The following is a 14,851-nucleotide window of genomic DNA, read 5'->3' on the forward strand; positions in this document are numbered from 1 at the left end:
TTTTTCAAGGCGAATATTGGTGTCTGTTTGAAAGGTGGCAAACCCTTGACTGTATTCCAATTCTTTCTGATGATTTTTTGTATTTCATTTGTACATCCTGAAAATGTTGTTACGCAGACAAGGGGCATATCTTCCTTTTTGTTTTTTTGGAGTCAGAAGAGATTCTCGCGGAGTATACCACGCTCTTTTCATTGCTTTCTTCAAAAGCTTTTTTGGGTAGTTTCTCTTTTGCAGTTTTTCCAGAAGTTCTGTCGCATTTTTGAAATAATCTTCCTTTTTTGAGCAGTTGCGCCTTATCCTGAGGAATTGGCTGAATGGTAAATTTTCTCGCAAGTTGCGTTGGTGGAAACTTGAAAAATGTAAAAATGTATTTCTGTCAGTTTTTTTTGTGAAAAGGGTGGTATATAGATGGCCGTCTTCATGTTTCACCAGAATGTCAAGGAAATTCATTTCTGTTTTGTTGGTGTTTACAGTAAATTGAATATTGGGGTTCCTGTTGTTAAGCCAAACCACAAAAGTTTCAAGTTGTTCTTCATTGCCTCTCCAAAGCATGAACACATCGTCGATATATCGACGCCAGATTTTGATGTGTCCGTCATGGGGGTTGTTGTTATATACCCACCTCTCTTCGAATAAGGCCATAAACATTATGGCCATTTCCCGGAGCGAAGGGACAACCCATCGCTGTACCCATGATTTGTAGAAATTGTGTGTCATTGAATGTAAAAAAATTGTATTTTAAGCATATTTCTGCTATCTGTAGTATCGAAGAAGTTGGTACAATATGTGGTCGAACTCGTTTGTCTAAAAAGACTTGTAGGGCTTCAAGGCCTGCTTCTTGAGGAATATTGGAATACATTTTTTGAAGAAAGCAATGAAAAGAGCGTGGTATACTCCGCGAGAATCTCTTCTGACTCCAAAAAACAAACAGGAAGATATGCCCCTTGTCTGCGTAACAACATATTCAGGATGTACAAATGAAATACAAAAAATCATCAGAAAGAATTGGAATACAGTCAAGGGTTTGCCACCTTTCAAACAGACACCAATATTCGCCTTGAAAAAAACACAAGTATAAAAGAAAGACTAGTACACGCAAACACAACCATGCCAAAACCGGAAACCACACTAAGGACAATGTTGTCATTGCCACCAATCAAAGGACACAGAAAATGTGGAAATTGCATCTCGTGTGACAGCACAATTGAAGGAACAAAATTCACATATGGCACCAAGTTCATCAATCATGATAACTTTACGAATTGTAACTCTCAAAATGTAATTTACTGTGTGGTCTGCCCTTGCTCATAAGCATACATCGGAAAAACGACGCAACCCATTAAAAATCGGATTTCCCAACACCGGTCACGAATCAAATGTAAGACTCCAAATGCACCAATGGTTGCACACTGCATTGAAAGAAATCATGGACCCAACGAAATAAAATGGACAGTATTGCGACATATAAAAGGAAAGAATATTGACTCCCTTTTATCCAAGATAGAAGCAAAAACTATAATGTTCTTGGGTACAATCGAAAATGGACTAAATGAAATGACAGAACTTTCAAATGTCATATAAAGGTTTCTTCTGTATTCCCCCATCCATGTTTACTGAGACTACAGGTCAACCTGTCTTCAATAAGGCATAAAATAGGTGAAAACCACAATTGAAAATAATGCTCTAAAACTAATAACCAGTCTCCCCAAAATGCAGATTGGTGACATAAAAGAACAGCAAGCAGAGATAAGGGCGCTATGCAAGGAGACCAGTCAAGCACCCACTGTAACGTGCTGAGTAGTAGGCACAAAATCACATCCCCTGAACAACAAACATGAAATGCTTTTTCACGAAGGCACGAAAAACATAAGGCAAAAGGAAAGAAACATCGCCTAAAAGATGCCGACGTAAAAGGACACCACGGATGCAATAAGAGAGAAAGTATCCATAACTTTATTAAACAACAGAACAACAAAACACAGTAAAAATGACCAAAAAACAAACAAAGTATCCCCACGGCAACAGCTAATGGACGACGCGGAATCGAAAATGTATAAACGAACATGGTAACATCAACGGCATGACGTGGAACGCAGGCGCGCCCCGCGCATGGCAAATAGACCAAACAGCCGGCATTTCAAATGTAGGAAGCTCCAAAACGGCATGGACGCGGAGAGAATAAGCTGATAGAGAAGCAAAGTCCGAGACCCCTGATCGAAAGTAAGTTCAAACGAGAGAAAAAGAACTAAGATTCACGAACTAACATCAGAAACGGGTGAAATGCGGGACAAGAAGGCTTCCTTTCGGGCACAAGAACAAACACACAACAAGCGCTCTTGGTCCGTAATCCGCGCTAACAACACAAGCAAATAGTTGACCCTCCGTTTCCCACATGGAAGCGATTCCTAAAAAGTAGTAGGAAGGGAGTCAAGTTACGGGATAGTTGCATGTCAACAGAGTGAAAATCCTTCCTCCGTGGGTCCACTAAAATATAACTTTAAAACTTTTACAGAAACGACCCACTGCATGAACGCATAGAGCTGCAGATCTCACGAAATTGAACAGGCTTTCCCTACGAACCAGACTGGGTAGGTACACAATTAATAAACCTAGCAAATCCAAAATGCGTGCATACGCTAGATGACCAGAGGGGTACTCCTGTCCTAATAAATATGTATATGCTTGTAGGATAAAGGAAGCTGCCAGCCTGGAAAAACCCGAAAAAAGGAATATGTGGTACGTAAGTTTACCAGAACTAATTTACTATTAAGACGCATCAAAATGAATGTACACTAAAACTAGACACATTGTTACCCATACAGGCAAAAGATGTCCTTTCAGAACATCAATAAGCCCTGAAGAAGCCCTCACCATAAAGTCGCGGGTCCACATATTACAGGTCGAAATGCGTTGGCAACATACAAGCAGCGATTCAGAACATATTGGGAAAAATACCAAAGTGGTTATGCTTCCCTTGAGAAGGAACAACAACAAATTTAAGGTTCCCTCATAAAACTGATTAAAAAATGTCCTTTCTGACCCTGCTAAGGAACAAAAGAGATTGTGACGTTTGAGGACCAACCAAGTTAGGGTTCCAAAAGTGTAATCAGTTGGACATTTGTGTACTGTATTGTACTGTAAATATTTTTGTATGTAAGTGATTTAATTTGTGCAACAGATGCACGATTTGTTATATGTTGATGTTTAAAAGTGCAAATAAGTGTACAAGACATTTGTGATTTTTATGTAAAAGACAGGTGAAAAGTCTATTGATGAAGTGTTTTCTCTCTTTAAAACAAGTGTAAACAGAAAAATTAAATTGATACTTACAGTCAATAAAAAGGACTGAAAGACAAGGAAATATTGTGATCTATGGGCTCAGAGGCATCCACATGTTTATATTTCCTCAGATGCCGGAATCGTGGAGTCTTGTGGTTAGTGTGCGGTGTGAGATAGTGTCGAAGGCTGCTGAGAGGTTCAGGAAGATGAGAGCTGCCATTTGGCCCTGGTTGAGGAGGGTGTGGATGAAGTTTGCTAGCTGGGAGTTGGCGGCATAATCAATCATTTTGGCTGCGAAAGGAAGCAGTGAGATGGGCCTGACATTTTTTAGGTCCTTCGGGTCTGCAGAGGGTTTCTTCAGGAGGGGGTTGACGTCAGCGTGTTTCCAGTCGTCGGGGAATGTGGTGGTTCGAGAGAGCAGTTGATCGCCCGGCGTAGTTTGGGTGCAATGGCCGAGGCAGCTCTGTGAAGATGTGGGTGCTCCAGAATGGCTGCTCTTCATGGTATTTAAGGGGCCTTCTGTTGTGATTGGGTTCCAAGTGAGAAGGGTCTGTTGGGTGGCGTTGCTGGGGTTGGGGATTCAAGCAGTGCAGAGATCTTGGTTGTCAAAGTTGTCATAGAGCTTCTTAATCTTGAGGTGAAAAAAAGTGCTGATTCTGTTGCAGAGGTCTTGGGAGGGTGGGATGTCTGTTGTTTCGCTGCCAGATTAAAAAAAATCCTGGATGATGGAGCAGACTTCTTTGGAGTTGTGGACATTGGTGAAGATTCTGTCTTGGAGGTAGTTCTTTTTTATGGATTTGATGAGTTGGTGGTGTGCTGTGGGGGCTGTTCTGTAGGCAGTGCGTGTTTCTGGGGTTTTGCTGTTCCTCCATGTCTTCTCGTGTAGTCACCAGGAGCGCTTGGAGTCTTGGAGTGCAGGGGTGAACCGGCTTGCTTTCTTGTCCTGTAGCTTTCTTGAAGGGGTTGAGTGTGTCGGCGCAGTTAGTGATCCAGCGGTGATGGTTGCTTGCTGCAGTGTTAGCATCTGGCATCGTTGGAGGTGGAGTGTGGGTGAGGGCAGAGGTGAGCTGTTCTTTGGTGACTTTGTTCCAGTTTCTGCGAGGGAGGCGGAGCGCGTGCTTATGTACAGTGGGTTTTCTGAAGGAGAAATGGATGCAGTGGTGGTCCGTCCAAAGAAGTTCTGTGGTGTGTCTGTAGGAAACGCTGTTTCCTCCTGCGAAGATGGGGTCGAGTGAGTGTCCCGCTGTGTGCATGGGGGCGGTGACAAGTTGCTTCAGTCCTCTGTTTGGCGAAGTTTCTAGGAGAGCTGTGGTGTTGGGGTTATTGTGGTTGTTCAGGTGGAAGTTTAGAAAACGTACTTGTTCTTTAATGACTCTAGTTTTAACTGCCACAATGTAACAGTAGCACATCACTGTTAGGCCCTCTACAAAGCTGCCAGCTAGGGTACAGGTGTTCTGGCCCATGCCCTAGTGTATCGAAAGAACAGCGGTTATAAGTTCCACAATATCAAGTATGTTGTACACACTGATGTATTTAATAGAATTTCAGTGCTATCTATGTCATTGGAAGAACTGTTATGTATGTTTAGCAATAGATTTAGAGAGCGCATGTTTTCTGTCTTTAGTTTTTTCCTCTACAGACTTCAATGTGGGTATTGGATTTTTGTAGTTTGTAGGATTTTCTTATCTGAAGCAACTATCTGGTGTGATGGTGGGGTACATGGAACTATTTTGAGTTGATTGCTAAATTGGTGTACGTGGTGTTGAATTAGAAAAGGCTGTAAAGATGAAAGAGAGGGATAACCAAAGTCTTAAGAAAAAAAAGTGGTGTTTCTGGAGCTGCAAGTGCATTAGTTGTGAATTAGATGAAAGATTAATACTTCAATGAGTTTAATCCCTTAGTTTAGTTTAATTCATCTTAATTTACCAATTTCCGCATAGCCGCTTAGTTATCAAGTACAAAATATTTTAATAAAAATAGAGGCTTCAACTGTAGTGCCAATTGCTGAAGGAGTGGAGGGTGGTTGGGAATAGAAGAATTGATATGTGTGTGTTTCTTTTTCTTATGAAACTGTAAAGCGTGAAAGACTGTTGTCCTTTTTAGACAACAGTTTCCTTTATTTTGTAAATCTAAGATAGGATTGGGAGATGGATGTTTGTCTCATGTATATCACCCGCTGGTACTGTGAATGACTTGGAGCTGCCATGATTGTTCCTTTATTTTATTTTTTAGAGTTACCATAACCCTCAAGTACTGGCATTAATTCAGACACTAGTAACCGGGGGAACAACACCAGAGCTCGAAGAGCAGCTTGCAGATGATAATACATTAAAGAGACACTTAATGAGTGCCATGTCTGTAGCGGAGAGAGACAGGTGTAAGCTGTCCCTGTTACCAGTGACCAACTCACTGCTGGATAGCTTTTCGGTGAGTTACCTAGTTTCTTAATGCTGGCAAATATAAATGTGTTCTGCTCTTCCCTCTTGCTTTCTCCAAATTGCATGACTAGATGATTACTTAAGGACTGGGGAATAATAGGCAAAACTATGTGAGAGATTTCTAGGGTGTTTTAATCAAGGGGTATTTTCTATCCTATCCTAAACAGTAGTCGATACAATATGGTTCCTGATGTTAGCCAACACATTTTCATTGTTTACCTCAATTAGTTGTGTTGGTCAATCCAAAGGTTGACTATTTCATGTTCATGCAAGCCATGCATCACTGCATGTTTGTTCATTGTTAACTACTCCAAATAAAAATACTCCAGGAGTCATTTCTGTTGAAAAACATTCAAGATTCCATAGGAATCAGCTAAATCCCAAGAGTTTGCAGTGTGTCCAATGCCTCTGGCACACTATATTGAGTAATGTGGCATGCTCTCAATTATACATAGCACACACCCATCTTAATCGCCTTCATATAGGATCTAGAAACAATGAGAGGCATTTAACTAGCTGGCCTGCTTTCCAGACTACATGAGAGACACACATATATTTCAGACTCTCCAAGACAAGAGTGCCAATACTGTAAAACCCCACAGCCAATGCTTCCATTGGCCCATTGACAATACAAAACCTGCAAACACTGGTACACAATGTTAACCAACTGGGGCTTATGTTCCACACTCCAGTAGTTGGCCTGACACCTCAGTTAATGAAAATCTAGTTATCTGTCTGCAACCTGCTAGTCACATGTTTGTATTCAAACAGTATAGATATAAACTTCCAGCCCACCTAAGCCAATCCATCTAGTACCATTAAATCGGTAAAAGTACCATCTATTAGGTGAAGTACGAATAAACTGTGGTAGTAGCTCAACTACAATACTGGAATGATATTTAATGGGATTCAGTTTATCCTCCCAGTCTCTACCAAAAGTAGAGAATGTTCCTGTCACAACAGACTTTATGTACAATGGGGTGCAGCTGCCATACACACAATTACTCAATACATTGAGTATAAACAGTACACTTGACCATTAACCACTCAAGGGGGTTTGATTCATCATTATGTCCGCTCCTTGCTCTGGTTGGATGCATGTGTCCATAATATTTATAAGCACCTCTCTTCCGGTGAGGTGCACCCAACAGTGCCACACTTCTTTGTTTAATTGTAATTAAGTAGGAGAAAAAGTTAAAGCAAAATTAGGCCATTATAGGTACACTCCCGGATCGCTTATACCTTCCTGTCACCAGTCTAAAAACGAGCATGTTTTAGAATGCATCATATATTTTATTTTTAGTTTTCATTAAAACGCATTAAAGGTCAACACCCACTTGTAGGAACAGTGCGCTATTAAGGTGCTCAAACCCTGCAAGAAAGTGGAATACATTTAATAGATAATAAGAAAAGATGTTCATATAAAAATGGTAACTTCCAAATTTCGTTTGGAGCCCAGCATTGACACAGGCATCCAACTTTGGTGAGAGGCGGACCCTATGATGAAGCATGCCACCTTGAGTGAGTGACAGCGTTGTCAACAATTTTACATGAATGCATTCAGATGGTGTGTGAATGTTACCTATGGCTCATGAGCATACTGTCTATTGTGACAGGGACTTTCTTACCTCTTCAGCAGAATCATTTGATTGTTCTCTAAGCAGTAATGTAACAACTGCAGCTTCATGAAAATATGTCAATAACATATTCCCACCAATGTGAGAATGACGTAATGTGCCCAAAACCAAGTACATCTGTGAAGCAAAATGCAGCCTATGGTTGTATTAAGCAATAAGTAGACTCAGAGTAGACACTGGTGTAGTTACCTTGTTGTTAAAAGTTTATTATTCATATTTATACAGACCTCAACTGCGGTCTACAATCCTAACTTTTGACCCCAGTAGTGAAGATATTTGTTGTATGACTGTACACAATAAAAAGAATTGCACACTATAAGTGTGGGGAACTCTCGATCCATATTTATCAGTGCCAGTATTAGCGCTTTTAATTCTGCCAGCTGAGCCCTGCTCAGTATTGCTGTTAACTTCCTATGGTCGGCTGAGCAGAGCCGTCAGTGTACATAATGTATTCATACTGATCTAGAGGCATTATTTCAGTTGGGAGAGGATATTCTTGTTCATATTGCAGGAATGCTTGTGTTTTTAGCCTTGAGTCATATCTGTATTCTACATCTGTTGGAGTGAGAGAATTAGCTCATTGTATCCATCTTGGATGTAAGGCTTTAGCATTCGGAATGCTTTCCTTTGTAGCAGCCTCTAAAGCTGGTACCGGAGTTACTACTATTATTCGCTTCCCCTGAGCCAGTGATCTTTCTCTCACTACAGTGGTCTGTACTGCTGTCAGTATTTTTCTGTAGAAGCAAAGCGCATTTCAGCGTTTGTGTACAAATGTGATTTGTAAGCTATGGGAACTGTTTCGCCTTCATTGAAGGTTTGGCAAGTGTACCCAGATTGACCTGCTATAACACGGATCACTAGATTGCATATGTTTACGGGTGTCTGCAAGTGTTTTGAAACTATCATGTCAGCTTGTAGGGAACAAAGGATATCTGTGTGTTCTTGTGTCCAATGCCTAACTGAAAAATCAGGTCTAATTAAGTCGTGGAAAGGTGTTACTCTTTCTGCGTAATCCAAAATGTATGTTTTGACAACATAAAAATCCCAATATGGATTGTACGTTTTTTAAAGATTTAGGAGGCTGGAGCAGTGCACACTTTTCTAAAAAGTTAGCTGCCAGGCTTTTTCCTTCACTTGATAGCTCGTATCCCAGAAATAGGACATTAAGGTGGGCTATTTTCAATTTTTTAAAGTTGAATTTGAAGCCCTCAGTGGCGAATCAAAAAATTATGGTACTCACTTTGGTCAAGTGATCCTGTTATTGATCATCCGTCAGATAATTATCATCTACATAGGACAATGCCTCTTCATCCAAATTCTGAAGTAATTCTGTTACCCTAGTGCTGAACAACCCGGAGTTATTCTTATACCCTTGGGGGAGTCTAAATAATTGACGATGTGAACCTAGCGCAGTAAATGCTGTTAGATACCTGCTATATTCTGGCAGAAGAATCCATTTGAGATATCTTGTGTTGTTTTGTATTTTTTCTGCAAAATGTTATTCAATAATGTGGCACTGTGTGCATTCTTTACTGCAAATGTTTTAGTGCATGTGTTGAGATGTCAGTAGTCTAAAACTAGACGGTAATAATTGTTAGGTTTCATTACAGAAACAAAGGATTATTCATTGGGGAGGTGCAAGTTTCTATTACACCCTGGTATTCAAGTTCATCTAACAGCTCTCTGACCTGTTTTTTTCGCCTTCTTGCTTTATTGGGTACTGTCTATGTGGAGTTGGAGTAGTTTTAACAGGGATTACATGGTATGGTTACTCAGCATCCCACCCAACATGGTTGCGATATAGTGCTGGATCAAGGGCTACCGCCCACACCCGCGCGTTTGTATGTTTAAGTATATTGGAACATGGTCGGAAAAAGCTGGTAAAATTACCGTTTCTCCCTTTGGGTAATCCATAGCAATTTCAGGCGGCCAATTTCTTTCAGCTAAAAGGATGTCATAGCCATAAGTCAAGTTCTCGCAAAAGAGACCTTTAACTTTTGTGGGTTTGTCCCCCTCCCTTTGGAGTATTATCTCATGTAACCCATGTGGGACACTTACCCTCGTAGCAGGTGTTTCCACCGTGATATGCTCATTGAACTCCACTGTCACCAGAAATTACATCAGGTTCGGGCGAGCTATTGTTACTTCTGCTGTGCTGTCTAGCATCGTCAGAGCCCATTCCCCTTTCAGTATTTGAGTCCTCAGAATTCTGGGCATGTCTAACTTTGAAACCTGCTACTTTCTTCTTTAAAATTGAGGTTTAGATCGTGGCTTGTCTTCTTTTATAGAAGTGTAGTATGAAGCGTGTGGCATGTCTCTGGACTTCGTACGCTCTTCTTGTCTTTGTTCTGACCATCCTTCTCGCTCTGAGTTTCTTTGTGAACCCTGAAAGGAACGAGAGAAACATGTATCAGTATCCTGATACCTGTCAGGTTTTTTCTATGTTATCTCTATTCACAAGATTGTACCCCCTTTAGGAGGGCTCCTGTTGAGGAGGGTGAGCAGTCTAAATATCGATAATTTAATTTCGACCTACCATAATATCGAGTCTAGAATATCGTAGGGACAGAATATCGATGTCAAGAATATCGATGGACAGAATATCGACCCTAAGGTAAGTAATATCGATTTTTGTTATATCGATGATAGTAATATCGAAGTTAGTAATATCGATATGAAATATATCGATGTTACTAATATCCATGTCACTAATATCGATATTTATAATATTGTTATGTATTTTATTATGTATTTAATATGTATGTGTTAATTATTTTTTGTTAAGTGTTCTACCGTTTTTAAAATATATGTATACAATTTATATATGTTAATAATGGTTTTTTTTAAGTTAATTTTGTGTTTTAGTACCGTAGCGGGTTGTGGGTTTATAGGGGAATAGGGTGGGAAGTAATTTAATTATATGAATTTAATTATAAATTTTTGGGAATTATAAATTAATTTTAAATATTTTTTGTGTTTAAATTCTGTAGCGGGTTGTGGGTTTATAGGGGAACAGGGTGGGAAGTAATTTAATTATATGAATTTAATTATACATTTTTGGGAATTATAAATTAATTTTAAATATTTTTTGCGTTTAAATTCTGTAGCGGGTTGTGGGTTTATAGGGGAACAGGGTGGGAAGTAGTTTAATTATATGAAATTAATTATAAATGTTTAGGAATTATAAATTAATTTGAAATAATTTTTGCGTTTAAATTCTGTAGCGGGTTGTGGGTTTATAGGGGATTAGGGTGGGAAGTAATTTAATTGTAATTAAGTAATATTTATATTTATTTATTGGTTTTGATAATTATATTATTGTTAATTAAGTATTAATTGGTAATTATTTTTTATTAATTGGTAATTAGTTTTGAATAATTGATTAATTGTTAATTATATTATTGTTAATTAAGTATTAATTGGTAATTAAGTTTTTATTAATTGGTAATTAGTTTTGAATAATTGATTAATTGATAATTATGTTAACTGTATTATTTTATTATTTGAGTGTTTCGTGCATTTATAGGGGAACAGTGTTGGAAGTAATTGAAATCTAATTAAGTAATTATTAAATTTGTAGTTGGGTATTGATAATTAATTAATTGTAGATTAATTATTAATTGGTAAATATTTAAAATAATAATTTTTTGGTTATGAAAAATAATTTATTGTTGATTATTAATCAATTGGTAATTAAATATGTTTAAATATTATTTAGTGATATTTCTAATTAATATATTAATAAGATAATATTAATTGGTAATTAATGTATAATAATTATTATTTTGTGTTAAAAAAATATGTAATTGTTTAAGATTTTTTAATTGGTAATTAATGTTTGTAAATTAATTTTTGGTATACAAAATGTAATTGTTCAATAATTTTTAAATTGGTAATTAATATTCCTTAATTATTATTTATTGGTATTTATTAATATTTTTTTGCTAATTAATTATTTATTGGTAGTTATGTTTTTAATAAATATGTATTGGTATTTGTAAGTAATTTTGAGTTATTTAATAATTAAATTATTAATTATTTTAAATAATTATTTTATTTAAAAGTATGTTATTTTTAACTTCTAAGCTATCCAACACTTTCTCTACTGTTGCACTCTCTGGAGTTAGAATAGTAATTTTTACCCCTACGCAATCCAACACTTTCCCTACTGTTGCACTCTCTGGAGTTGGAGTAGTAATTTGTACCCCTACGCTATCCAACACTTTCCCTACAGTTGCACTCTCTGGAGTTGGAATAGTAATTGTTACCCCTACGTTATCCAACACTTTCCCTACTGTTGCACTCTCTGGAGTTGGAATAGTAATTGTTAGTCCTACGCTATCCAACACTTTCCCTACTGTTCCACTCTTTGGAGTTGGAGTACTAATTTTTACCCCTACGCTATCCAACACTTTCCCTACTGTTGCACTCTCTGGAGTTGGAATTGTAATTTGTACCCCTACGCTATCCAACACTTTTCCTACTGTTGCACTCTCTGGAGTTGGAATAGTAATTTTTAACCCTACGCTATCCAACACTTTCCCTACTGTTGCATTCTCTGGAGTTGGAATAGTAATTTGTATCCCTACGCTATCCAACACTTTCCCTACTGTTGCACTCTCTGGAGTTGGAATAGTAATTTTTACCCCTACGCTATCCAATACTTTCCCTACTGTTGCACTCTCTGGAGTTGGAATAGTGATTTTTACCCCTACGCTATCCAACACTTTCCATACTGTTGCACTCTCTGGAGTTGGAATAGTAATTGTTACCCCTACGCTATCCAACACTTTCTCTACTGTTGCACTCTCTGGAGTTGGAATAGTAATTTTTACCCCTACGCTATCCAACACTTTTCCTACTGTTGCACTCTCTGGAGTTGGAATAGTAATTTTTAACCCTACGCTATCCAACACTTTCCCTACTGTTGCACTCTGTGGAGTTGGAATAGTAATTTTTAGCCCTACGCTATCCAACACTTTCCCTACAGTTGCACTCTTTGGAGTTGGAATAGTAATTGTTACCCCTACGCTATCCAACACTTTCCCTACTGTTGCAGTCTCTGGAGTTGGAATATTAATTTTTACCCCTACGCTATCCAACACTTTCCCTACTGTTGCACTGTCTGGAGTGGGAATTTTAATTTTTACCACCTACGCTCTCCAACACTTTCCCTACTGTTGCACTCTCTGGAGTTGGAATAGTAATTTTAACACCTACGCTATCCAACACTTTCCCTACTGTTGGACTCTCTGGAGTTGGAATAGTGATTTTTACCCCTACGCTATCCAACACTTTCCCTACTGTTGCACTCTGTGGAGTTGGAATAATAATTGTTACCCCTACGCTATCCAACAATTTCCCTACTGTTGCACTCTTTGGAGTTGGAATAGTAATTGTTACCCCTACGCTATCCAACACTTTCCCTACTGTTGCAGTCTCTGGAGTTGGAATATTAATTGTTACCCCTATGCTATCCAACACTTTCCCTACTGTTGCACTGTCTGGAGTGGGAATTTTAATTTTTACCCCTACGCTATCCAACACTTTCCCTACTGTTGGACTCTCTGGAGTTGGAATAGTGATTTTTACCCCTACGCTATCCAACACTTTCCCTACTGTTGCACTCTGTGGAGTTGGAATAGTAATTGTAACCCCTACGCTATCCAACAATTTCCCTACTGTTGCACTCTTTGGAGTTGGAATAGTAATTGTTACCCCTACGCTATCCAACACTTTCCCTACTGTTGCAGTCTCTGGAGTTGGAATATTAATTTTTACCCCTATGCTATCCAACACTTTCCCTACTGTTGCACTGTCTGGAGTGGGAATTTTAATTGTTACCCCTACGCTATCCAACACTTTCCCTACTGTTGCACTCTCTGGAGTTGGAATAGTAATTTTTACCCCTACGCTATCCAACACTTTCCCTACTGTTGCACTCTCTGGAGTTGGAGTACTAATTTTTACCCCTACGCTATCCAACACTTTCCCTACTGTTGCACTCTCTGGAGTTGGAATAGTAATTTTTACCCCTACGCTATCCAACACTTTCCCTACTGTTGTACTCTCTGGAGTTGGAATAGTAATTGTTACCCCTACGCTATCCAACCATTTCCCTACTGTTGCACTCTCTGGATTTGGAATAGTAATTTTTACCCCTACGCTATCCAGCACTTTCCCTACTGTTGCACCTTTTGGAGTGGGAATCTTAATTTTTACCCCTACGCTATCCAACACTTTCCCTACTGTTGCACTCTCTGGAGTTGGAGTATTAATTTTTACCCCTAAGCTATCCAACACTTTCCCTACTGTTGCACTCTCTGGATTTGGAATAGTAATTTTTACCCCTATGCTATCCAACACTTTTCCTACTGTTGCACTCTCTGGAGTTGGAATAGTAATTTTTAACCCTACGCTATCCAACACTTTCCCTACTGTTGCACTCTCTGGAGTTGGAATAGTAATTTTTACCCCTACGCTATCCAACACTTTTTCTACTGTTGCACTGTCTGGAGTGGTAATCTTAATTTTTACCCCTACGCTATCCAACACTTTCCCTACTGTTGCACTCTTTGGAGTTGGAGTACTAATTTTTACCCCTACGCTATCCAACACTTTCCTTACTGTTGCACTCCCTGGAGTCGGAATAGTAATTTATACCTCTACGTTATCCAACACTTTCCCTACTGTTACACTATCTGGAGTGGATATAGTAATTTTTAGCCCTGCGCTATCCAAAAATTTCCTTTATGTTTTTTTTTTGGGAGCTGGAGTAGTAGTTTTATTGTCTCTGCTATTTAATATTTATTTTTATTATTTTAGCTAATGTAGTATATAATTAATTTTAACAATCTTTAAATTAAATGTAATTTTGTAAATTTGTTATACATAATTATTTAATTTTTATTTATGTTATTGTTTTATGTGTGTAATGTGTTTGCAATTTTTAATATTTGTAAATAATTTATAATTTATTACAATAATTATAAAAACATTATTAAGTAAGTATATATATTATATATTATATGTATATGTTTAATTCATTTTTTATTAAATTATATTGATTAATTATTATTTTTTAACATTATTAAATATATTTAATTATGTTTATTTTATTTACAAGTATTATTATGTTTATTTAACATATTTATTGTAACAAAAAAAAAACGATATTTTTAAAAACGATATTTTTGACATCTATATTTTTTTTTCGATATTTTTGCACTTACCATGTTGTAGATAGGATGTCGATATTCTTGACATCGATATTTGTGTTGCGATATTTTTGTAGGTCGATTTTCTGACCTTCGAAATTTTGTCAGAGATCCGTTGAGGAGACCTACTCCTAGATAGAGAGCTATTTTCTCAAATTTTTTGGTTTTTATTGTTATTTTCCCACTTCTTCTTGGAAGAATTAGGTGCTTGCTTGGTTTTATACTTTTCAAGACTACCCATGAGTTGAGGTTTTGTTGCTCTAGCTCCCAAACTATCTCT

General features: G+C 37.9%; 1 protein-coding gene across 1 annotated transcript in view; it reads left to right on the forward strand.

Moving 5' to 3' along the window:
* Nucleotides 1–14,851, forward strand: part of LOC146785455 (calcium-activated potassium channel subunit alpha-1-like) — a 1,319,298-nt gene that overhangs the window by 1,172,214 nt on the left and 132,233 nt on the right. The window contains exon 29 of the mRNA XM_085633050.1: nt 5,512–5,706. Coding sequence (XP_085489176.1) covers nt 5,512–5,706 — 195 coding nt within the window. The remainder of the gene's footprint in view (nt 1–5,511; nt 5,707–14,851) is intronic.

This window comes from Triturus cristatus, chromosome 11 (assembly GCF_964204655.1).
Source record: "Triturus cristatus chromosome 11, aTriCri1.1, whole genome shotgun sequence".
NCBI lineage: Eukaryota > Metazoa > Chordata > Amphibia > Caudata > Salamandridae > Triturus > Triturus cristatus.